The sequence below is a fragment of the Medicago truncatula genome, chromosome 2, assembly GCF_003473485.1.
Source record: "Medicago truncatula cultivar Jemalong A17 chromosome 2, MtrunA17r5.0-ANR, whole genome shotgun sequence".
NCBI classification, from domain to species: domain Eukaryota; kingdom Viridiplantae; phylum Streptophyta; class Magnoliopsida; order Fabales; family Fabaceae; genus Medicago; species Medicago truncatula.
Window position 1 is genome coordinate 17,344,062 of NC_053043.1, and position 19,263 is coordinate 17,363,324.

The window sequence follows — 19,263 nt, forward strand, 5'->3', positions numbered from 1 at the left end:
TGGAAGCCTATTTATAGCCGAAAACAAGTCATAGGTCATTAATACAGTCAATGAAAACGTGTTAGTGGTTGTTGTAACCGTCCAAACCCACATTAATGGCTCTGAATCTTTCCGGATTTTACATTCCGGAATGTCCTTAGCCCTATAGGAAGTGCTAACTTTTCCCTCGTTCACCACCATTATCGCATTAATCCGAAAAATATATTCCGGAAACCAGATGTGCTTTCCGGATTATATATTCCGGAATGCATCAGTCATGGCCGGTGGTCTGCACCACATGTTTTTGTCGGTGGTCAAGTAAAAAAAACGTGGTAAAACGCATTTTTTGACTGCATTTATGGCCTCCCAACCGTTTTTGACCCACTCCTTCCTATAAATAGCCTTCCAAACCCTACCATTTCTCACACCATCCTCTCCCACCCTCTCATCCTCTTCTTCCTTCTACAACCATGGTTTTCCATCGTTGGTCTTTCATAGATAAGGGCCTCGTTGAAAACTTTCAGGGTTTGTATGAACGGTCAATGAGGATGGAACCGCGCTGCAACGAATTGGTATATGACTTTATAGGGTGGGAAAAGTAATAGTCACAATTAAATTGGTAGCTGACTTTATAAATTGATATGGCATAAGCTTAATCTAGGACTGTTACGTTTACCACCCTATGACTTTCCTCGTGCGCCCTATTTTTTTTTCAAAATTATCCTCGGAGCATTCCAGATTATGTAATCCGAACGTGTCCGGATTGTATATTCCAGATTCAACCAGTACACAGAACTGAAACAAATTTGCATGTCCTTGTGGTTTTTATCGTTGTTTTTCAACAAATCATTATATATGTATGTATAAAAGGCAATTAACTTAAATATTATATCAAAAAATGATTATATATATATATATATATATATATATATATATATATATATATATATATATATATATCATTATACCAAAAAAGAGTTGAATTTATATCATTACACATTTCACTAATGATATACATTTCAACTAAACCAATGATATATATCTAATCTATGGCGTCGAAAGATCAATGGAGCTATCATCATTTTCAGCCTTCACACCAGGATAGGAGGAGTACGTGACATGTTGCTTTTCCGTGCACTCTTCCTACTCGTCCCTGTTTATCTTGTATGTGAACCCTGTGTCTCTTGCTCCTGGGAGTCAACAATCTCCCATAGCAAAGGGGACCGCCTTGTCGATCGAATGCTTTGCTTATCTTTCTTAGGAGCTCCTTTCGTGGTGCCCTTATTTGGCAGTGGACGCATAGAGGTGGTCTCTAGTAAAACAAATTGTCGGAATTGTTCCTTCAAATGCAACTTCATGTTGTAATCGGCGTCCTTGAACCGAGCCTGCCATATTGTAAGAAAACTTTCATTCTGGTATGTGCACTATACACTCCGAATTTTAAAATCCGGAACTAAATTATATAATTCGAAATATTAAATCCGGAACTTCCCGATACGCCCTTTGCATGAGCCTTAAATGCACTTGCATGGGGCGTAAATGCTACATTTCGGATTTTATAATCCGGAACTCATTAACATTGTCCGGATTATAAAATCCGGATTGCACCAGTACATGAAATTAAAACAGAAATCCTGGGCAGAACCTAAAGTAACACAGTTTTTTTTTTATTAAAAATCACTTGAAGAATCTCCCATTCTGGCAATAGAGAGACATCTTCTTTTTTTGTCAGCTTCGGGTCAACCTCGTACTCGAACCTCAACCTATTCCAGTGGGTGTGAATTTCTTCCAAACATAGGGTGGTACCGTTCTTGATCTTCAAATCATTCATACACGCACACGGTAATCCGTAAGTGATCAAACTCAAACAACCACATTTTGATTTATCCGTACCAATTTCAAGTGCTTTATTGTACTCCACTACGAGATGATGTAATGCTTCCCTTGAAATGTTCCGGATCAAATTAGACCACAACATCTTTCCTTTGAACCTATGTTCAAGCATTATTATGCTTGTCTGAAATGAAGCATGTATTGCGGTATGTTGCAACTCTAGAATGTTATGAACGGATTGCTAGTTTGTACTCAAATCACCCATACTACTACTCAAATACTTTTTCAACCGAGCGTGTGCAGATTCAGCTCTATTTATTGTAGTATTCCCCATATGAAGGTTTTTGTCAACCCAAAACCTCATAAACTTCTCCTTAACCGGATCCAAAATTGTCTTTTCAACATATTCCAAAAACTTGGGAAATTTTGCGCATAGAACTTTGAACCGGTTCCAATTATCAATGTATGCTTCCTCCGTTTCGGAGTCCACAATATCCATCCATGCATCCATCACAGTCTTCACCACCGAACCAGGCTTAATCGCTTGCCAATTCTTGTCTTTGAGATCCGTCACTTTGCAATTTAATTTACACTTTGCTCTCACATTTTGTCCAATGTGATATGAGCACAACAAAGTAATAGCTTTAGGGAAAACCTTTTCCACAACATTGATCAAAGCATTGTCCCGATTGGTGGCAAATACTTTGGGATAGAGATCTTTGGTGTGCAACATCTCACGACACCTCTTAAGAGCCCAATAAACATTGTCTTGCCTCTCAGACATCATATAGGCAAAATCAATAGAGAACGTTTTCATGGTAGAGGTGTTACCGACAAACTCAAGCAATGGAAGACGATACTTGTTTGTCTTGTATGTTGAATTCAACACAAGCACCGTGGAGAACGTGTTAAACAACTTGATAGAATCTAGATGTGCCCAAAAAACATCACTGATAACCTTAGAATCAGGATACTTCCTACAATGATAAACGTAACCATTATCAACCAAAGATTTCAAGAGATGTTGCATGTCATTCCTCGTACCCCTAATGGACCGCCTATACCTATAAGAAGCATTATAAACGTGTTTGATAGTAGTTGAAGTGGTACGGTTCCTCTTCTTTAAGTTGGTAAGCATTTGCCTCGGAGGAACATTTGAATCCACCATTTCTTCAAGGTGAACACGTTCATTTGGGTTTAGACGACCGACAGTTTTATGACCTTTCAACACATCTGTCATGTCATGGTTGTGTTTACCATCACCAACTTTGAGGCTCCAATCACCACCGGTCAACAAGTAACCTCTCAGCCGAAACGGACACTCGCATTTAACCGAACCAGCTATCTCCCGCCGACTCTTTCTCTTGTACTCGGTGTATGAACCTCCCCTTTCACATATCAAAGTAACAAATGTGCTTCTTCCATTGCCACCGTTATCGGATTTACCAATAACAGTGGAAAAACCAAGCTTCCTAGCTTTCTCTCCAACCCACTCCAACAAATCATTCCGTGTTGCAAACTTGTGTTTAGTGGTAAAATGTTCTCGCTAGTCGATACAAACAGCAACAATTGGAGGTGGTACAACAGGAGGAATAGGAGGAGGAGCATCTTCTACTTTCGAACCACCTAGACAAATTTCAAGTTTTGGTGGTGGTGGTGGTGGTTTGGGGGGGGGGGGGGGGGGTTTCTCGGATTTGGCATTACCGGAATCATGCGCATCTTCAAGTAAAAGAAGCGGCAACACATTAGGATGTTCAATCTCAGGTGGATCAACATTTGGGGCATCAACCAGAACAACCATATCTGAAAACAGTGCAAGCATAGTCAGAAAATGAACACAGTTTCTGTACTGGTGCAGTCCGGATTTCGAAATCTGAAACACGTGAACCCAGTTCGGATTTCAGAGTCTGGACCGGTAGAGTACAAATCATATGACGTGATCAAAAGGAAATCGCCTAAAAAACGAATGGGAGAAGGTTTATATACACATTACCTTTGCATTCAGTCGAAAATGATGATGTTAACCCCCTTTGATGGCCAGATTGCTGTTCCAAACCATGTTTTCGCCCTAAATGGTGTGTTTTTGGAGGTGTAGTGAGTGTTTGTGATAAAGGTGGTCTGCTTCAGCTAGGTTGAGAACTATATATAACCTAGCTGTCCGGATTTCACTTTCCGGAAAAAAATGACTATTCTTCCCGCTCAGTTTAAATGCAGGGTGTGCAGAATTTCTATTTCGGAATGTGACCATTGTGTCCGGAACCTATTTTCCGGATAGCCTTTCACCCTAACCAGGCCCAAGTCTCACAAGCCAGATGAATCAAGGTGATTTGATAATCATTTCAGATTATAGGATCCGAATTCTGTTCGGATTATACAATCCAGACAAAGGGTATTTTAGTCAAAATCACAGGGCGCGCGAGAAGGCGATAGGGTGGGAAAAGTAACAGTCTAATTTGAGGGACTAAAAGATTAGCCCATCCCTCCAATTAAGGGTGGACATGATATACCAAACTGACCAAAAACCCAGTTTAATCGACAACAACAACAGGGTGCAAGCAGGTCTTTTTGGGTCTGAGAGTGACATTTCACGGTCTTGTGTGGATTGGAACGGGCGAATGTGGGTGACATTTAGATCCAAAGGTAACTCAACTCACCCAAAGGATGAATATGAGAAACATTTTACTGAGTCGAAATCCAATTTGAAATATTTAAAATTTTATGGACTAAATTGAGAAGGCCTCACAAAGTTAGATACCGGTTTAATCAAAAGGTAAATATGACATCAAGAGTAATTGCATCAAACCTGAAGAGGGATCATCTAATTTACCCTATTCCAATATCTCCATCCAGATTAGTTACCATGTGAAAGGTGTTTGAATTAACCAGATAATTTGCTTAATCATAGTAATGTCAAATGAAGGTTGGTAAAATAAAAAGGCAAATAATGTGACAAATATCATGTGGAAAACAAAACAATACAACAACAACCAAGCCTTTTCCCATATGTGGGGTCGGCTACAAGGAAAATGAGAAGGTCATAGCAAAGCAAGAAAAGACCTAGCTAGCGGTACTCTTGCTGTGGTCAATGGTTTCCTTGATGAAGCTCATAAAAACTGAGGATAACTCATCTTGATGATTATTGTATGCATGATCAGCTCCTTCAATGATATGTAACTTGTGATTTGGTATGATCTTAGCAAACTCATGTGCATCTTGAACCGGGATAATTTCGTCAGAAGAACCATGAATTGTAAGGATCCTGTCATATATGATGCAGTTTGGTATTAGCACTATATATCATATGCATCAGTGTAACTTGATAAGTTCAAAAATTGTTGCTTGCAGTATTCTTTGCTTCTTCACTATATAACATATGTAGCACTATTTTGTATTATTTAAAGAAACTTAAATATCTTAAAACCATTATTTCATATTATTTACAATGGTTACTTTGAAAACAATACAGCCTAGAAGTAAAAGGAGTAGAGATCAAACAGCTTTTCCATTAACCTGCAATCTTTGTCAATCTGCAGGCACGCTTCGTGCATATTTGTACCCAAGCGATCCATCAAACTTTCCTCAGTAACACGGTAGTCCAATTTTCCTGCAACAGTAGACGTCCTTAATTGATTGTTTAATAAATAACATAATAATATAATGCTTATGTGTAAGTGATAGAGACTGAAACAAAGAACTTGTAAAATTTCATTATCCATGACCGAAATCATACCCGTTAAAATCTATTTGAATTCTAAAATTCTAAACTCAAGTCATTTTGCAGTTATTGAACAAGACAGTTCACGATCAATGTCTAACTCGAACTTTGTACTTGTGATATTGTTAGCCTGAGTAAACGATTTACCTGAACTCCTCTTCACATCAAAGAAACCGTCCTTCCTAATTCTTTCTAAATAATCTTTGCCAAGGCGTTCTTCAATGCCTGCCTTCAGATCATAACGTCCAGAGAGGTTAACAACAGTTTTAATTTCGTGATATTTGGAAGCATACAGAAGGACTACATCACCTCCTGCATCATGACACAGAAACAACTGTTAACAGTTCCATCATCCTAGCAAACTTTGGGCGAAAGTACATAAGAATTTGAGAAAATGGATTGATCAGAAGGTACACCAACAAATATCATTACAGAGATCTATAGAATACCTATAGGAGTTCATTTTTAGCATGGTTTTGCAAATGTTCATTTTTAGAATCTCATGCTAGAAGCTATATATCAGATAAATTAAAGCTCATTCCTGGTCTATGTTTTTTGCCAGAAGTTACAGAAATCTCTTCATATAGCATCATTCAACATTGCAATCTTAACATGCAAAGTATGGTTGACAAAATATTTTTATAACGACACTTCTTGTCATAATTGAGGTGTATAATGGAAAATTAGCAATGAATGATAGTATAAATTGGAGCACATAATAATATATCCAAAAACCATATCTTAACATCTTCATGTTGCTGAAAATACTTCAATATAAGCAAACAAACCAGTATACCTTTACTATGTCCAACAATTGCACGGATCACACGATTTGATTCACGGAAATGTTGAGCAACAGCATGTAAATCGTCCACTTCTTTCCAATAGTTACCGTACTCAAACGAACCTTCGCTTTCCCTTGAAGGAAAACCACAAGCTAAAGTTAAGAGAAAGCAAAGAATGAAGCAAGGCAAATGATGAAAATAGCATAAACTTTAGTACATATATTTATTGAACATGAGGATAATACTACCCAATTTAGGAAAAGGAATTGTCATCTAATACCATGATAAAATGATAAGGAAATTGGGTCACTGAGGATAGTACAATAGTACTACAACTAAACCAATAATCCTAAACTAAAAACCAGAATTGTAAGAGTAATACAACATTAGATATTTATGATAAATAATTAAAATAACATCAGCAACCAAAGCAAACACATCAGACTGCCAGAAACACTATATTTAAATGATCATACTATCATATGATTCAATTCATTCATCCACTGATCCACGCCTATGTCCAAACTCAAAACAAAGGCATATGCTTTAAGTCATAGTAGTCAATTGCGGATAGCGGCGCGTAGCGGCCGACCCCAAAAATGCTATAGCAGGATAGCGCATAGCGCTATGACCGCTATTTGATAACTTTTTTTGACAAATTACGTAAATAATACTATAAATTATAAACAAACATATATCTAATATAAAATTAAATATAACATTCAAATCTCATGAAACATTCATAAATCATACAAAACACCCAAATCTCATGAAACATTCATAAATCATACAAAACACCCAACTCTTATGAAAGCTTTTACTCATGAATCATTCATAAATCATACAAAACACCCAAATCTTATGATAGCTTTCAAGTCTCCAACATAACATCAAAAGTCTTAATCAAAATTCAACATAGTAGTCAATCTCGGATAGCGGCGCGTAGAGGCCGACTTCAAAAGTGGGATAGCGGCTTAGCGTATAATGGTATGCCAAATAGTGGTCACCGATATTGGATTATTTTTTGAACAAATTACATGAATAATGTTATAAAGTATAAATAAAATTACAAAATGTTTTAAAAATAGTGTCAATTTGAAAATTTTCAACTAAAATCAAATAGCGGCTGAAGCGACCGCTATAGCGCCGCTATCTCATTCCGCACCGCTACGACAATTAGCGTAGCGGTTCGTCACCGCTACGCTACGCGCGGCCACTATAGCGCCGCTATTGACTGCTATGCTTTAATTATACCAATTAATCGTCTTTAACTATTATCAACTCCCTCAAAACCCCGCTAAACAGCATAAGTTCAAAATCATAGACTACAAAGCACACACTGGACACGACACTCGTAATAATTTGAAGAAAAAAGATGGAATAATTGAATGTAACCAAATGTTCGATGTCAGACACTGACACACCTTCAAATGGAATGCAAATGTTGATGCTATGTAGGACATAAACCACATGAAATCACATCAATCCTAAAAATATATATCCTTCCAAAAGAACAACCAGGACAGAGATGGCTTGGTCTTAGCTTATCATTTTGCGTATAAATCAATTTTAGAGACAATTTCACAAACATTTAGAATGCGATTGACTATATATCAAAATATAGTCAAAATGAATATTGAGTTAATATGGTTGTGTTCACTGAGGGCCGATGTCACACCGACGTGCCTTCAATTGGAATGCAAGTGTTGATGGCTTGGTTTTAGCCTATCATTTTGCAGTATAATTCAATTTCAAAGACAATTTTGCAAACATTTAGAACGCGATTGACTATATACCAAATTATAGTGACAATGAATATTCGGTTAATATGGTTGTGTTTACTGAGCGTCCGTTTGGATTGACTTATTTTTGAGCTTATGTAAATAAATAAGCTTTTTTATGTTTATTGATAAGTTCTGACTAACAATAATTGTATCTTGCATTGACATAACAGCTAAAAAATAATACATAGAAGTTAATTTATTTGATAAGCTGTTTTACATAAGCTCAAAAATAATTCAATCTAAACGGGCACTGAATCATAAGAAACATACCCATTTCCAGAAAAGTCAAAACGGAAAGAACTAATCTGTTCCTTTTCCAATGCAGCAGCAAGGTTCAATATGAGATTGATATCCTATAATAGAAAAAAAAAAATACAAATTAATAAAAGAAATTATTCATAAATGTAAGTAAGAAAGAAAAAGAAAGGAACAAACTTTAGAGCAACGAAAACCATGACACAAAATAACAATGTCGTTGGTTGTTGTTCCAGAAGATTCATGTAATATGCCAACAAGTTTTTCACCACTTTTGTTGGGTATTATCACTCTCTGATAATGCTCAAAAGCTGAAAAAACAAATGAGAGATAATAAATCATTCATGAATTTTTATTTTGTTGAAGAATTAATATTGAATATAAGAAACTAACATGGATTTTGTGAAGCTAGGGACATCACTGCACATAAGAGTTTATGTAATGATTAGTGACAGCGGCGGATTTACGAGTGGAGCGGAATACAAATGGAGTGGAAGCAAAATTTAATTGTTTCAATATTTTAGGAAGGGCTGTGTCAAAAAAAAAAAAAAATTTAGGAAGGGGTGAATAATCATTTTGATTGTGGAATGTGTGATGAGTGAGTGTTTTAAAACCCGGACCGACCCGGCCGGTCGAACCGGAGGGGTGGGCGGATTGGTCAGCTAATCAGACCGGATATGCAAGCAATCCAGGAAATCCGGTGTGACCCGTGCGGGACGCGTGGGCGAACCGGTAAACCGTTATGACCCACCCGCGAACCGGTCCGGATTATTTTCTAAAAAACTATCAAACTGTGGCTAGAGGGAGTTGAACCGGTACATGCAGCACGGATATATATATATATTTAACTGGCTATGTGAACTTGCTTGTTAAATTTCCATCTGAACTATATATATTTAACTTAAACGTTTATTTCTCACGACTGTATATATATATATATATATATATATATATATATATATATGTTTTCTAATATATGGTATAAATATCTATCATGAATCTTAAAAAAAAAAATCTCATTTTCCTAAAAAAATAATATCTCACATATTTATTTGATAATTATAAAATATATTTTCCATTTAGTTTTTTTTCTGTTAATGTGAATATGATTTTGATATATATATTTGGTAATTATTTAAATGTGTGAATTTTTATTAATTTTTTTATAGAAGAAGTTTTATTAATTTTTATATTATGAAATTTATGTTATGACTTTTTTTATAAAGACCGGGTCAATAGTCTTGCGGTTCGACCAATAATTCATTGGTCTGACCACTGATCCAATGACCCAGTACCTTGACCAGGTCGACTACCCGTCCGGATTTTAAAATATTGAGTCACGTAATCAATCAATGCACTGAAAGCTATTTTAATATTGAAGCTATAACAAAAAGCTTTGAAAATGAAAGTTGTTTGGCAATTTTAATTAGTTTTTGCTTAAACTTCACTTATTTATTTGGAAAATAGCTATTTTGTATTTTATATTTGTAATTTATTTATAATATTTTTAGACATTCATATCATTTTCATTATTGTACGAATATTTATAATTAATTAAACATTTTGATACATCAAGCCACACTTAAACTAAAACATATTGTCAATTGTTATGTAATACTTCACAATATATTGACTATTATATAAGAATAGAGTGAAAGAGATGAAAAGAGAATAAGATAGTGTATTGTATTATTTCACAAGTGTGTCTTTACATTGCATTATAGGTTCTATTTATAGGACACAATTAGGTAAATGAATAAGCACATTACGAAGATACAAAATTCAATATAACTCTCCAACAAGACGGCTCTAGTTTTTTCTCTCTAGGTTTTCTCTTCGAGTTTTTTCAATGAGGATGGATTTGGGTCAATTTTTGACCTGAAATCATCCCTCCTCATTTTTTCTATCTATTTCAATCTAAATAACTATTTTCACATAGATCTAGGTTTTTTCTTCATGATTTCGTCATCTGAGTGTGGTGGTGTGTTGTTCTTCGTCTTGTGCAGCGTTGTTGATTTTCCGTCTTGTTGCGGTGTTCATTTGACTCATATTGAAGATCGATTATTCAATCAAAAGATTTGAGCGTCAACGTTGCAGATCCGAAAGCATGGGTATTCCGGTCACTTTAATTTTATCATATATTTGTATAGGCATTATGTCGTTATATGTTATTAACTTGGATGTCGTGAGTTTGTTCGCAGATTCATCCTTTACGTTTTTACCGGTGTTGAATGATGCACTCTTTGAATGAATATCGTTTTGTTTTTGTAAAAAAAAAGTATGTGGAAGATCAAGAATGGACATCCACCAACATTATTATTCATAACACTCCCCCTTGGATGTCCATCAAGGATATGCCTAATTAAAACCTTGCTAGAGAAAAACTCGGTGGGAAAAAAATTCTAGTGAAGGAAAAATAGTACATCATCCTTTGTGTTATAATCTGCCTCGTTAAAAACCTTATCAGGAAAACATAATGGGATAAAACTATGGTTAAGGGAAAAAGAATGCATAACACATTTGTATCTCCCCCTCGTAAAGACAATTATATATGTGACGAGGAAGGTCTAATAATCTTTTATGCTAGTTATCCAAAATCTTTACTTGACGGTGACTATGTAGAAAGATATGGTACATCTTCATGCTCTTTCCAAACTAGTGGTTCTTGAGATATTGTCTTCATATTGAGTTGTAGAAAGAGCACTCTTCTAGAATAAGAAAACTCCAACTTTCTTGTATGTGTAAACTGATCATAATCCTTAATAAAAGAGCATCCTCCACTTTCCTGATATAGTGTTAAACATTTCTAAATGATCGGATGATATTGTTGTTTCTCTAAGATACAAATTGTAAGTTTGACTTTGCTCCAATATCTATGTTTACTAATATATATTCACAAAAATAAAATATCACGATATATATATAGTTAGCAAAATACATTAGTGTCTTCATCTAAGTTAAGATATGGTACTTCAGGACCAACTCAATTGTTCATCATTTCTCGAGGACATGATATTTACTCACATCAAGTGACATCGTAATCATTCTCGTACATAATCAACTAGATTTGTCCAATACACTAACTATATAAATTTTTATGCACAAAATCTAATTTAAATAATAATCAAGCAAATATTTTGCATCCAACATATTCATTTCAAACTTCTCTATAATCATCAACATATTTTAGAATCTCTTCAAGAGTTCTAATAATATTTATATCATCATCATAAAATTGATTATGACAAATTCATTTCTAAATCTTTAAAATTGACATATGATATTATTTCTTCAATATCTCATGAAAATGAACTCCTTCAAAGAATTTCATATACTCATTACTATCATGTGAGTCATACAAATATATTACAACACATCTTTCATTTAAAATGAGTCTTTCATGTGCTACTAAACTTAGTCATGCAAGAAAAAGTTCAGGAATTCACTTCAAGTGAATATGTCTGTCTCTTAACAATGTATACATTTACACTAAACTTAGTCATGCAAGAAAAAGTTCACGAATTCACTTCAAGTGAATATGTCTATCTCTTAACAATGTATACATTTACCATTCACTTCCGGTGAACATATCAAACTTTATATGTACGTATTTTATCAATATAATTCTTTTTTGCACGAAATATCACATATATCTAATTAACTTCACATCTTCAAGTGTGCGGACTACAAATCCAAAAAATTCAACTTTGCAAAGCGAGTTTGATTTCACTGGAATTGTCTCTTTTTATCTGCAGATATTGACGAACCAGGTATTGACGAACTGCCTTTCCTTCAACCTGTAAATCTCGGCTATCTAACACTTGCTCTAGCTGAACCATATAGGATGAAGTTTGGATGTTGGTAGTAGAAATTGGTTATAATATATTTGTGTCAGCTTTTGATGGATTCAAAATTACCTTCTTTTTTATGCTTACTACATTTACACTTACATGTAATGTGTGGGATTTGTATTTCCCTTTGTTAGGAAGAAATATTTGAAGCATGTCTATTGAATTTGGGTTGTAAATTGTAATTACATTGTATCATAGTCAAATATAGGGTTACTTGTATCATAGAGAAAAATATTTACATTGTGTCTAACACCTGCTCTAGCTGAACCATATAGGATGCAGTTTGGATGTGGCTAGTAGCAACAGTTTCTAAGAAACCTCTATACACTTGTATTGAATGGAGCATAATATATTGGTGCCAGCCTTTGATTAATTCAAAGTCACATTTTCTATTATCCAAAATTACACTTGCATGTAATGTGTGGGATTAGTATTTCCCTTTCTTATAAAAAACAAAAATATTTAAAGCATGTCTATTTAATTTGGGATGTAAATTTTAATTACACTGTATCATCATAGTCAAATGCCATTTCTTTTATTGTTACACTCTAGAGTATGCTTACTGAAACTAAACTTGGAAGTAATGTGTGGGGTTTGTATTTCCCCTTGTTAGAAAAAATATTTACAACATTTATATTGCCTTTGTGTTGATAGTATGTGTATTCAAACAATAGTTATATTCTTAAAAGTTTTTTAACCTTTGTAACAAAGACCTTCAAACATTGTTCCAATGAGTCCTTCCAGAATTTTCTTCCTCTTCTGCTTCTTCTTTAGAACTTCCTCTTCCGATATATTAGATACCATCACACAGAAAGGAAAATTTCCGTCTTGGGTTAAACCAGGTGATAGGAAGCTTCTACAGGCGAGTGCGGTGCCTGCAGATGCCGTGGTAGCATCTGATGGGAGTGGAAACTATATGAAGATTATGGATGCTGTGATGGCAGCACCTAATGGAAGCAAGAAGCGCTATGTAATACACATCAAGAAAGGTGTTTACAATGAGCATGTTATGATCAACAATAGCAAGTCCAATCTCATGATGATCGGAGATGGTATGGGTGCCACTGTCATCACCGGTGACTTAAGCTGGGGGAGAGATAAGTTAGACACATCCTATACTTATACCTTTGGTAAGGATTACAACCATTCCTGATTCTCTCTTCTTACATTTGTTTTTAATTTGAGGTTGCATTTTATGGTTTACATATGTTTTAAAAGTTTACTTTTTTATGTGAAGGTGTTGAGGGTCTAGGTTTCAGTGCTCAGGACATTTCCTTCAGGAACACCGCATGGCCTGAAAATCATCAAGCAGTGGCACTATTGTCAGACTCAGACACCTCTGTCTTTTACCGATGTGAAATCTCTGGTTTTCAAGACAGTTTGTGTGCGAACATCAAACACCATTCTATAAGAATTGCAAAATCAGAGGCTCGGTTGACTTCATATTTGGTTAGGCAGTTGTCGTCTTTCAAGACTGACATATTGGTAAGGAAAGGACCAACAGGCCAACAGAACACCATCACTGCTCAAGGAGGACCAGAGAAACCTAATCTACCATTTGGTTTCGCGTTTCAGTTCTGCAACGTCTGTGCTGATCCTGAATTTCTTCCTTTCGTAAATCTACCCAAACATTCCTCGGAAGACCGTCGAAGACTCGAAGCCTTACTCACGAGTAGCATTCATGCAGTCCTAAATCAGTGACGTGTTGAGCCCGGAAGGCTGGCTAGAGTGGAACAATACTGCAGTTTATTTGGACACATTGTACTATGCTGAGTACAATAATCATGGATCTCGAGCTGCAGTTCAGAACCGCGTGAAATGGCCAGGGTACCATGCAGGGCCGGCCTACTGTATTTTAAGGCCTAAAGCGAAATTTAGACAGAGCCTTTTATATGCATTTAGATAGAATAAGACAAAATTATGAAAAGAATTCCATAAGTTCCTTCAATCGAAAGTAATTCTATATGATGTGTGTCAGACACTAAATAAATGAATATTTTGTCCGCTAGAAATCAAACTTTGGTTTGTCACATTGTGAGAATATATCCTCTTTTGCTATAATCAACTTCGTTAGTGCGTGACCTTTTTAATATATGTGTGTGCGCGCGTGCGTGTTGAAAATAATATTTAATATAGACATTATTTACCAATTAGAAAAATAACAAGATAATATTGATATAATACAAATATAAATTATTTTTTTACTTTTTCAAATTTGATTACACACTAAATTAATTACATGTAGGATAGTTTGATGTAGAGTGATGCCTTAGCAGCTATATAACACTGCCCCCTGTGTATTTAAATTACTAGTGAATAGTATTCAAATGATGTTTCTACAATCATCTTTAAATTACATTCCTATATCTTTATTTTAATGTAACTTGTTGGTTAGTTATCTGTGCATGTTTTATCTGCATATTGTTTCTTAAATTTGATGTGCTCTTCTTGCTTAAATGATCCAAGCTACATGATGCTTGCCAATCATAATACTGCAATTGGAAATTTGGGACTGAGCATACTAATTGGACCACTTTTTTGGGGCATGTTTTCATTACCAAGTGTGACATTTATTGTGTAATTACAAATTTGAAATTTATCATGTTAATCCAATTATAGTTTATCTTGAAGTGTTCTTCTGTTACAAGCAATTTAGGAATTGTAGAAGAAATAATTATATTGATTGTTGTGTCTTTCAAATGCTTGGTACAATTATTACTAATACTACATGATCATTTTCTGCCATTTGGACTTCAGAGTCTTATGGCACATTGCTCTTATGTTCAAACTATGAGCATTGTTCCAACTATTGTCACGAATATCGAGACCTAACTCATCCCTACACAACCGGCTTGTATGGTGAGGAGTGTCTTCTCTTTATAAATATTCTCAAGAATCCTATCTATCTGATGTGGAACTAAATCCCCTCGAGTGTTGGCTCCTAACAACTACTTCCTCAGAGAATCAAGGTGTTGGGAGAAATGTTGTAAAACTTTATTAAAAAAATTAATCTCCCTATTCTGGACCATTAAAATTTTCTCACTACAAGAAAATATAAGATTTGCTATGATACCTGTGCTACGGAATCTAATAGTATCAAATATCAGAATAATTAGCTACCATTTGACTGAAATTAGTTTTATTTGGATTTTTTATATTTAAATAGTTTTATGTCAAAATCTGTTTTGTTAAAAAAAAATAATAACACATTCTCAGAACGCAGTGCACCATCTCGCGATCTAAAAACACATTCTCTCACCGTCATTGATCTCCACCGTAGTATCTCCACCGTAGTACCTCCGTGGCGCCGATCTCCACCACCTCGACTCAATTGAGAACGCCTTACAAAGTCAAAGACCATTTTGATTGTTAAATCAAAAGGTAAGTATGACATCAAGTGTAATTTCATTAAACTTGGAAGAGATCAATCTAATTTACCCTTTTTTAATATCTTCATCGGGATTATTTACCATGATGAAGGTGTTTGAATTAATTGGTTAATTTACTTAATCATCCGTAATAACTAATGTCAAACGAAGGTTGGTATAAAACAAGGCAAAAAACTCATTTGGGGTTGGCCTAGTGGTTGGTTTGGTATCTTGGAGTTTGCTCCTCCAGAGGTCTCAGGTTCGATTCCCTCTGGTGCCAATTTCGGTGGGCTAAGTCCATACAGAGCTTGCTCTGGCTTTAAATGGGCCCCCACAAGTGGGCGGTGGGATTAGTCCCCTCAAATTAGTCGATTCTTGATCGGATATCGAGTTTTAAAAATAATAATAATAATAAAACAAGGCAAATAATCGCAACCTATATCACTTGGAAAAAAAATATTTTAGGAAAATGAGGAGTTCATGTCCAAGCAAGAACAGACCTAGCTAACACTACCCATATTGTGGTCAATGTTTTCCTCAATGAAGCCCATAAAAACTGAGGATAACATGTCTTGATGATTACTGTATGCATGATTAGCAACTTGTGATTTAGTCCCACATCTGATAGATAGGATTCTTAAGAAGAATTTATAAAGAGGAGGCACTCTTCACTGTACAAGCCGGTTTTGTAAGGATGAGTTAGGCCTCGATATTCTATTTTTCATTTGAAGATGATACCTTAGACACTCCATGTGGAAGCTTTATGTTGCTGCTAAATCCTATGGCGACCCAAGACAACATAACTTCTTGACCAGTCTCATTAGTTGTTGATTCCAAGCATGAGTCAGACGAGGAGTGAGGGGAAGCGAAGGATTGTGTAACTTCTGACTGTGTATCTTTTGAACCATGAACCACAAGATTCATATCTGGTTGACCCTTTGTTTGTGCAAATTTGCATCAGCATCTCTAGTCTTTTTGATTGTGTATTCTAGAATTCTTTTTGAGGTGACACAAACGGTCAGCTCGGGTTCTTCTCTAGCTATGCGTTTTGAACGCCGAGGAGAAAACTTCAATAAAGAGCTCTAGAATAAAGAGAAAACTCCAGGCTCTCTCTTGCTATTGAAGTTTCTCCTCGGTGTTCAAAACGCATAACTAGAGAAGAACCCGAGCTGACCGTTTGTGTCACCTCAAAAAGAATTCTAGAATACACAATCAAAAAGACTAGAGATGCCGATGCAAATTTGCAATAAATAAAGGGTCAACCAGATACGAATCTTGTGGTTCATGGTTCAAATGATACACAATCAGAAGTTACACAATCCTGCGCTTCCCCTAACTCCTCGTCTGACTCATGCTTGGAATCAACAACTAATGAGACTGGTCAAGAAGTTATGTTGTTTGGGGTTGTCATAGGATTTAGCAGCAACAAAAAGCTTCCACATGAAGTGTCTGAGGTATCATCTGCAAATGAAAATCAGAATATCGAGAACACTAACCAACAACGTTTTGTAGGCATGTATGATGAAAGCACTCAAGAATCCTATCTATCAGATGTGGGACTAAATCTCACTAAGTGTTGGCCGCTAACATATGCATCGTCATAACTAAACATACCCATTTCCAGAAAAGTCAAAACGGAAAGAACTAATTTGTGTCTTTTCCAATGCAGCAACATGGTTCAACATGAGATTGGTATCCTAAAATACAAAATTAATCAATGAAAATAATCTCGCAAAGGAATAAACTTCAGAATAACACTTAAGTCAAAATAAAAAAGAAAAAGGAACAAACTTTAGTGCAACGAAAGCCATGACATAAGATAACAATGTCGTTGGTTGCTCCACATTCATGTAATGCCAACGAGTTTTTCACCGCGCTTGTTGGGTATTATCAGTCTCTGATGAGGATGACCAACTACAAAAACAAATGAGAGATTATGTAAACATAGTTACTATCACATGTAACATCACACAAGAATGTAAATATACCTGTCATAATTGTAGAATCCATTGACTTTGAGATAGTGTTCCTCAGAGTGTGAGAGTGTGTATTTGACCTAAACAACGGAATATTCCTTTGAGAGATTGTATTGATTCTATAAGATTTTAAAAGATTTTTTATGAAAAATATTTTATAAACTCAAAATTTTAATGGATTTATCACACTTTTAAAGATTTTAAAGAATTTTATGAGATTTTAATATTTCAAAGGACGTGAATTTTAGCGGATAAAAACAAACTTACAACATTGAACGATAAATTTGCTCTACATTTTGTTTACCAAGTGACCCATTGACATCAGTAACCCTCTATTTATAGCATCCACCAAAAGTTACAACAACTCATTAGTTTCATCTATGGTCCAAACAACATAGACATATTTATCCTTACCCTTTCTATGTTATTTTCTTGTTGTGAATCCCTCATTATATATATATAAAGAAACCGGTTATTTCATTAGAACAATTTCCTAATTGCAAAAAGTATAATAACTATATGCCAAAAAAAAAAAAATTCAATAGGAATAAGAAGAAAAAAATAAATCTAATAATAAACTTAACACTCACTTATTATTATATAATAATAATCATAATATAATTAATAATAATAAGAACAACAACGACATATATCAAGGAAAGATAAATAATGAATCAACATTTTTTTAGGGAAAATAATAAATCAACATATATATAAACAAATAAAATCAATAAAAAAAAATGATATTTTATTGTAAAAATTTTCAACGGACCAAAGAAAAACTATATGTTATTTTTCGAGTTTAGAAATATACCTTTTATCGTCGTCTGCCCTTATTTTTGTACCAAGAAAGAAATATACCTTTTATCAAAATCAAAATTAACACCGAGTATATTACTGGATTGAGTTCAAGTTTGTGTAAGGTAGACCAACAATCGCGCCGCCTCCAGGATAAAACAGTCCAGTTCACCTATTTAATTACGTAGTGCAAGGTAAGTAATCGTTTAATTAAACCACTCACTATGGTACGAAGACCACTAGAAACTGAAGTGACAAAATGAGTAGAAGAAAGGAAGAATGACTCGTCAACACAAGTTGAAGGAGGAAGAAGAGAGGAAGAAACACAAGAAGTATCAACTGTGTATTTTTCGATGTAAAATACATTGTGTGAGCTCTCTATTTATAGAGAAAATTTACAACTAATAAGTGAGAAATTTTGGGAACAAGTAACTTTTTTTTTTTTTTTTTTTAAGGATGGTAATACATTCTTTGACATTAAGTAATTCAGATATAAGATCTAATACCAAAATATATTTTAGATCAAGCACTAAAATATATTAGATTGCATACCAAAATATTTCAGATTCTGTTCCAAAATATTTTAGATTGCGTTCAAAAATATTTTAGTAAAACTTGGGGGACAAAAAAAACACTTTCTAATAATAATTTTTTTTAGTGGCTGGGTTTGAACCCCGGACCTTGCTTATTTTATGCATTGTCCCAACCGACTGAGCTAAGCTCACGAGGACTAATAATGATTAAATGAAGGGTTAATAGGTCTTTACCCCCTGTAATATAGGTCATTTCCGGTTTTCCCCCCTGTAAAATTTTTATTTTGATTTACACCCTGTAAAATGTTTTTGTTTTGATTTACCTCTTTAATAGGCCAAACAAAAACGAAAATTTCTTGAAAAAAAATTAAAACTGGTTTTTGTTT

General features: G+C 34.8%; 3 protein-coding genes across 3 annotated transcripts; 1 reads left to right on the forward strand and 2 right to left on the reverse strand.

Moving 5' to 3' along the window:
* Positions 1-2,053: 2,053 nt before the first annotated feature.
* On the reverse strand, positions 2,054-3,871 carry LOC120578308 (protein FAR1-RELATED SEQUENCE 5-like). Its single transcript, XM_039830979.1, has 3 exons — positions 3,838-3,871; positions 3,374-3,615; positions 2,054-3,304 (listed from the first exon to the last, which is right to left on the reverse strand). The coding sequence occupies exons 1-3, from the start codon at positions 3,869-3,871 to the stop codon at positions 2,054-2,056; spliced, it is 1,527 nt and encodes a 508-aa protein (XP_039686913.1).
* An 804-nt stretch (positions 3,872-4,675) lies between these two features.
* Positions 4,676-8,903, reverse strand: LOC11438771 (uncharacterized). Its single transcript, XM_003595145.4, has 7 exons — positions 8,745-8,903; positions 8,532-8,662; positions 8,367-8,449; positions 6,324-6,445; positions 5,675-5,839; positions 5,323-5,416; positions 4,676-5,071 (listed from the first exon to the last, which is right to left on the reverse strand). The coding sequence occupies exons 1-7, from the start codon at positions 8,767-8,769 to the stop codon at positions 4,870-4,872; spliced, it is 822 nt and encodes a 273-aa protein (XP_003595193.1). The 5' UTR covers positions 8,770-8,903; the 3' UTR covers positions 4,676-4,869.
* Positions 8,904-12,932: 4,029 nt separating this feature from the next.
* On the forward strand, positions 12,933-13,903 carry LOC11442846 (pectinesterase/pectinesterase inhibitor PPE8B). The gene is made up of 2 exons (XM_024776973.1): positions 12,933-13,332; positions 13,440-13,903. Exons 1-2 carry the CDS (start codon positions 12,933-12,935, stop codon positions 13,901-13,903), a joined length of 864 nt encoding a protein of 287 aa, XP_024632741.1.
* Positions 13,904-19,263: the final 5,360 nt, after the last annotated feature.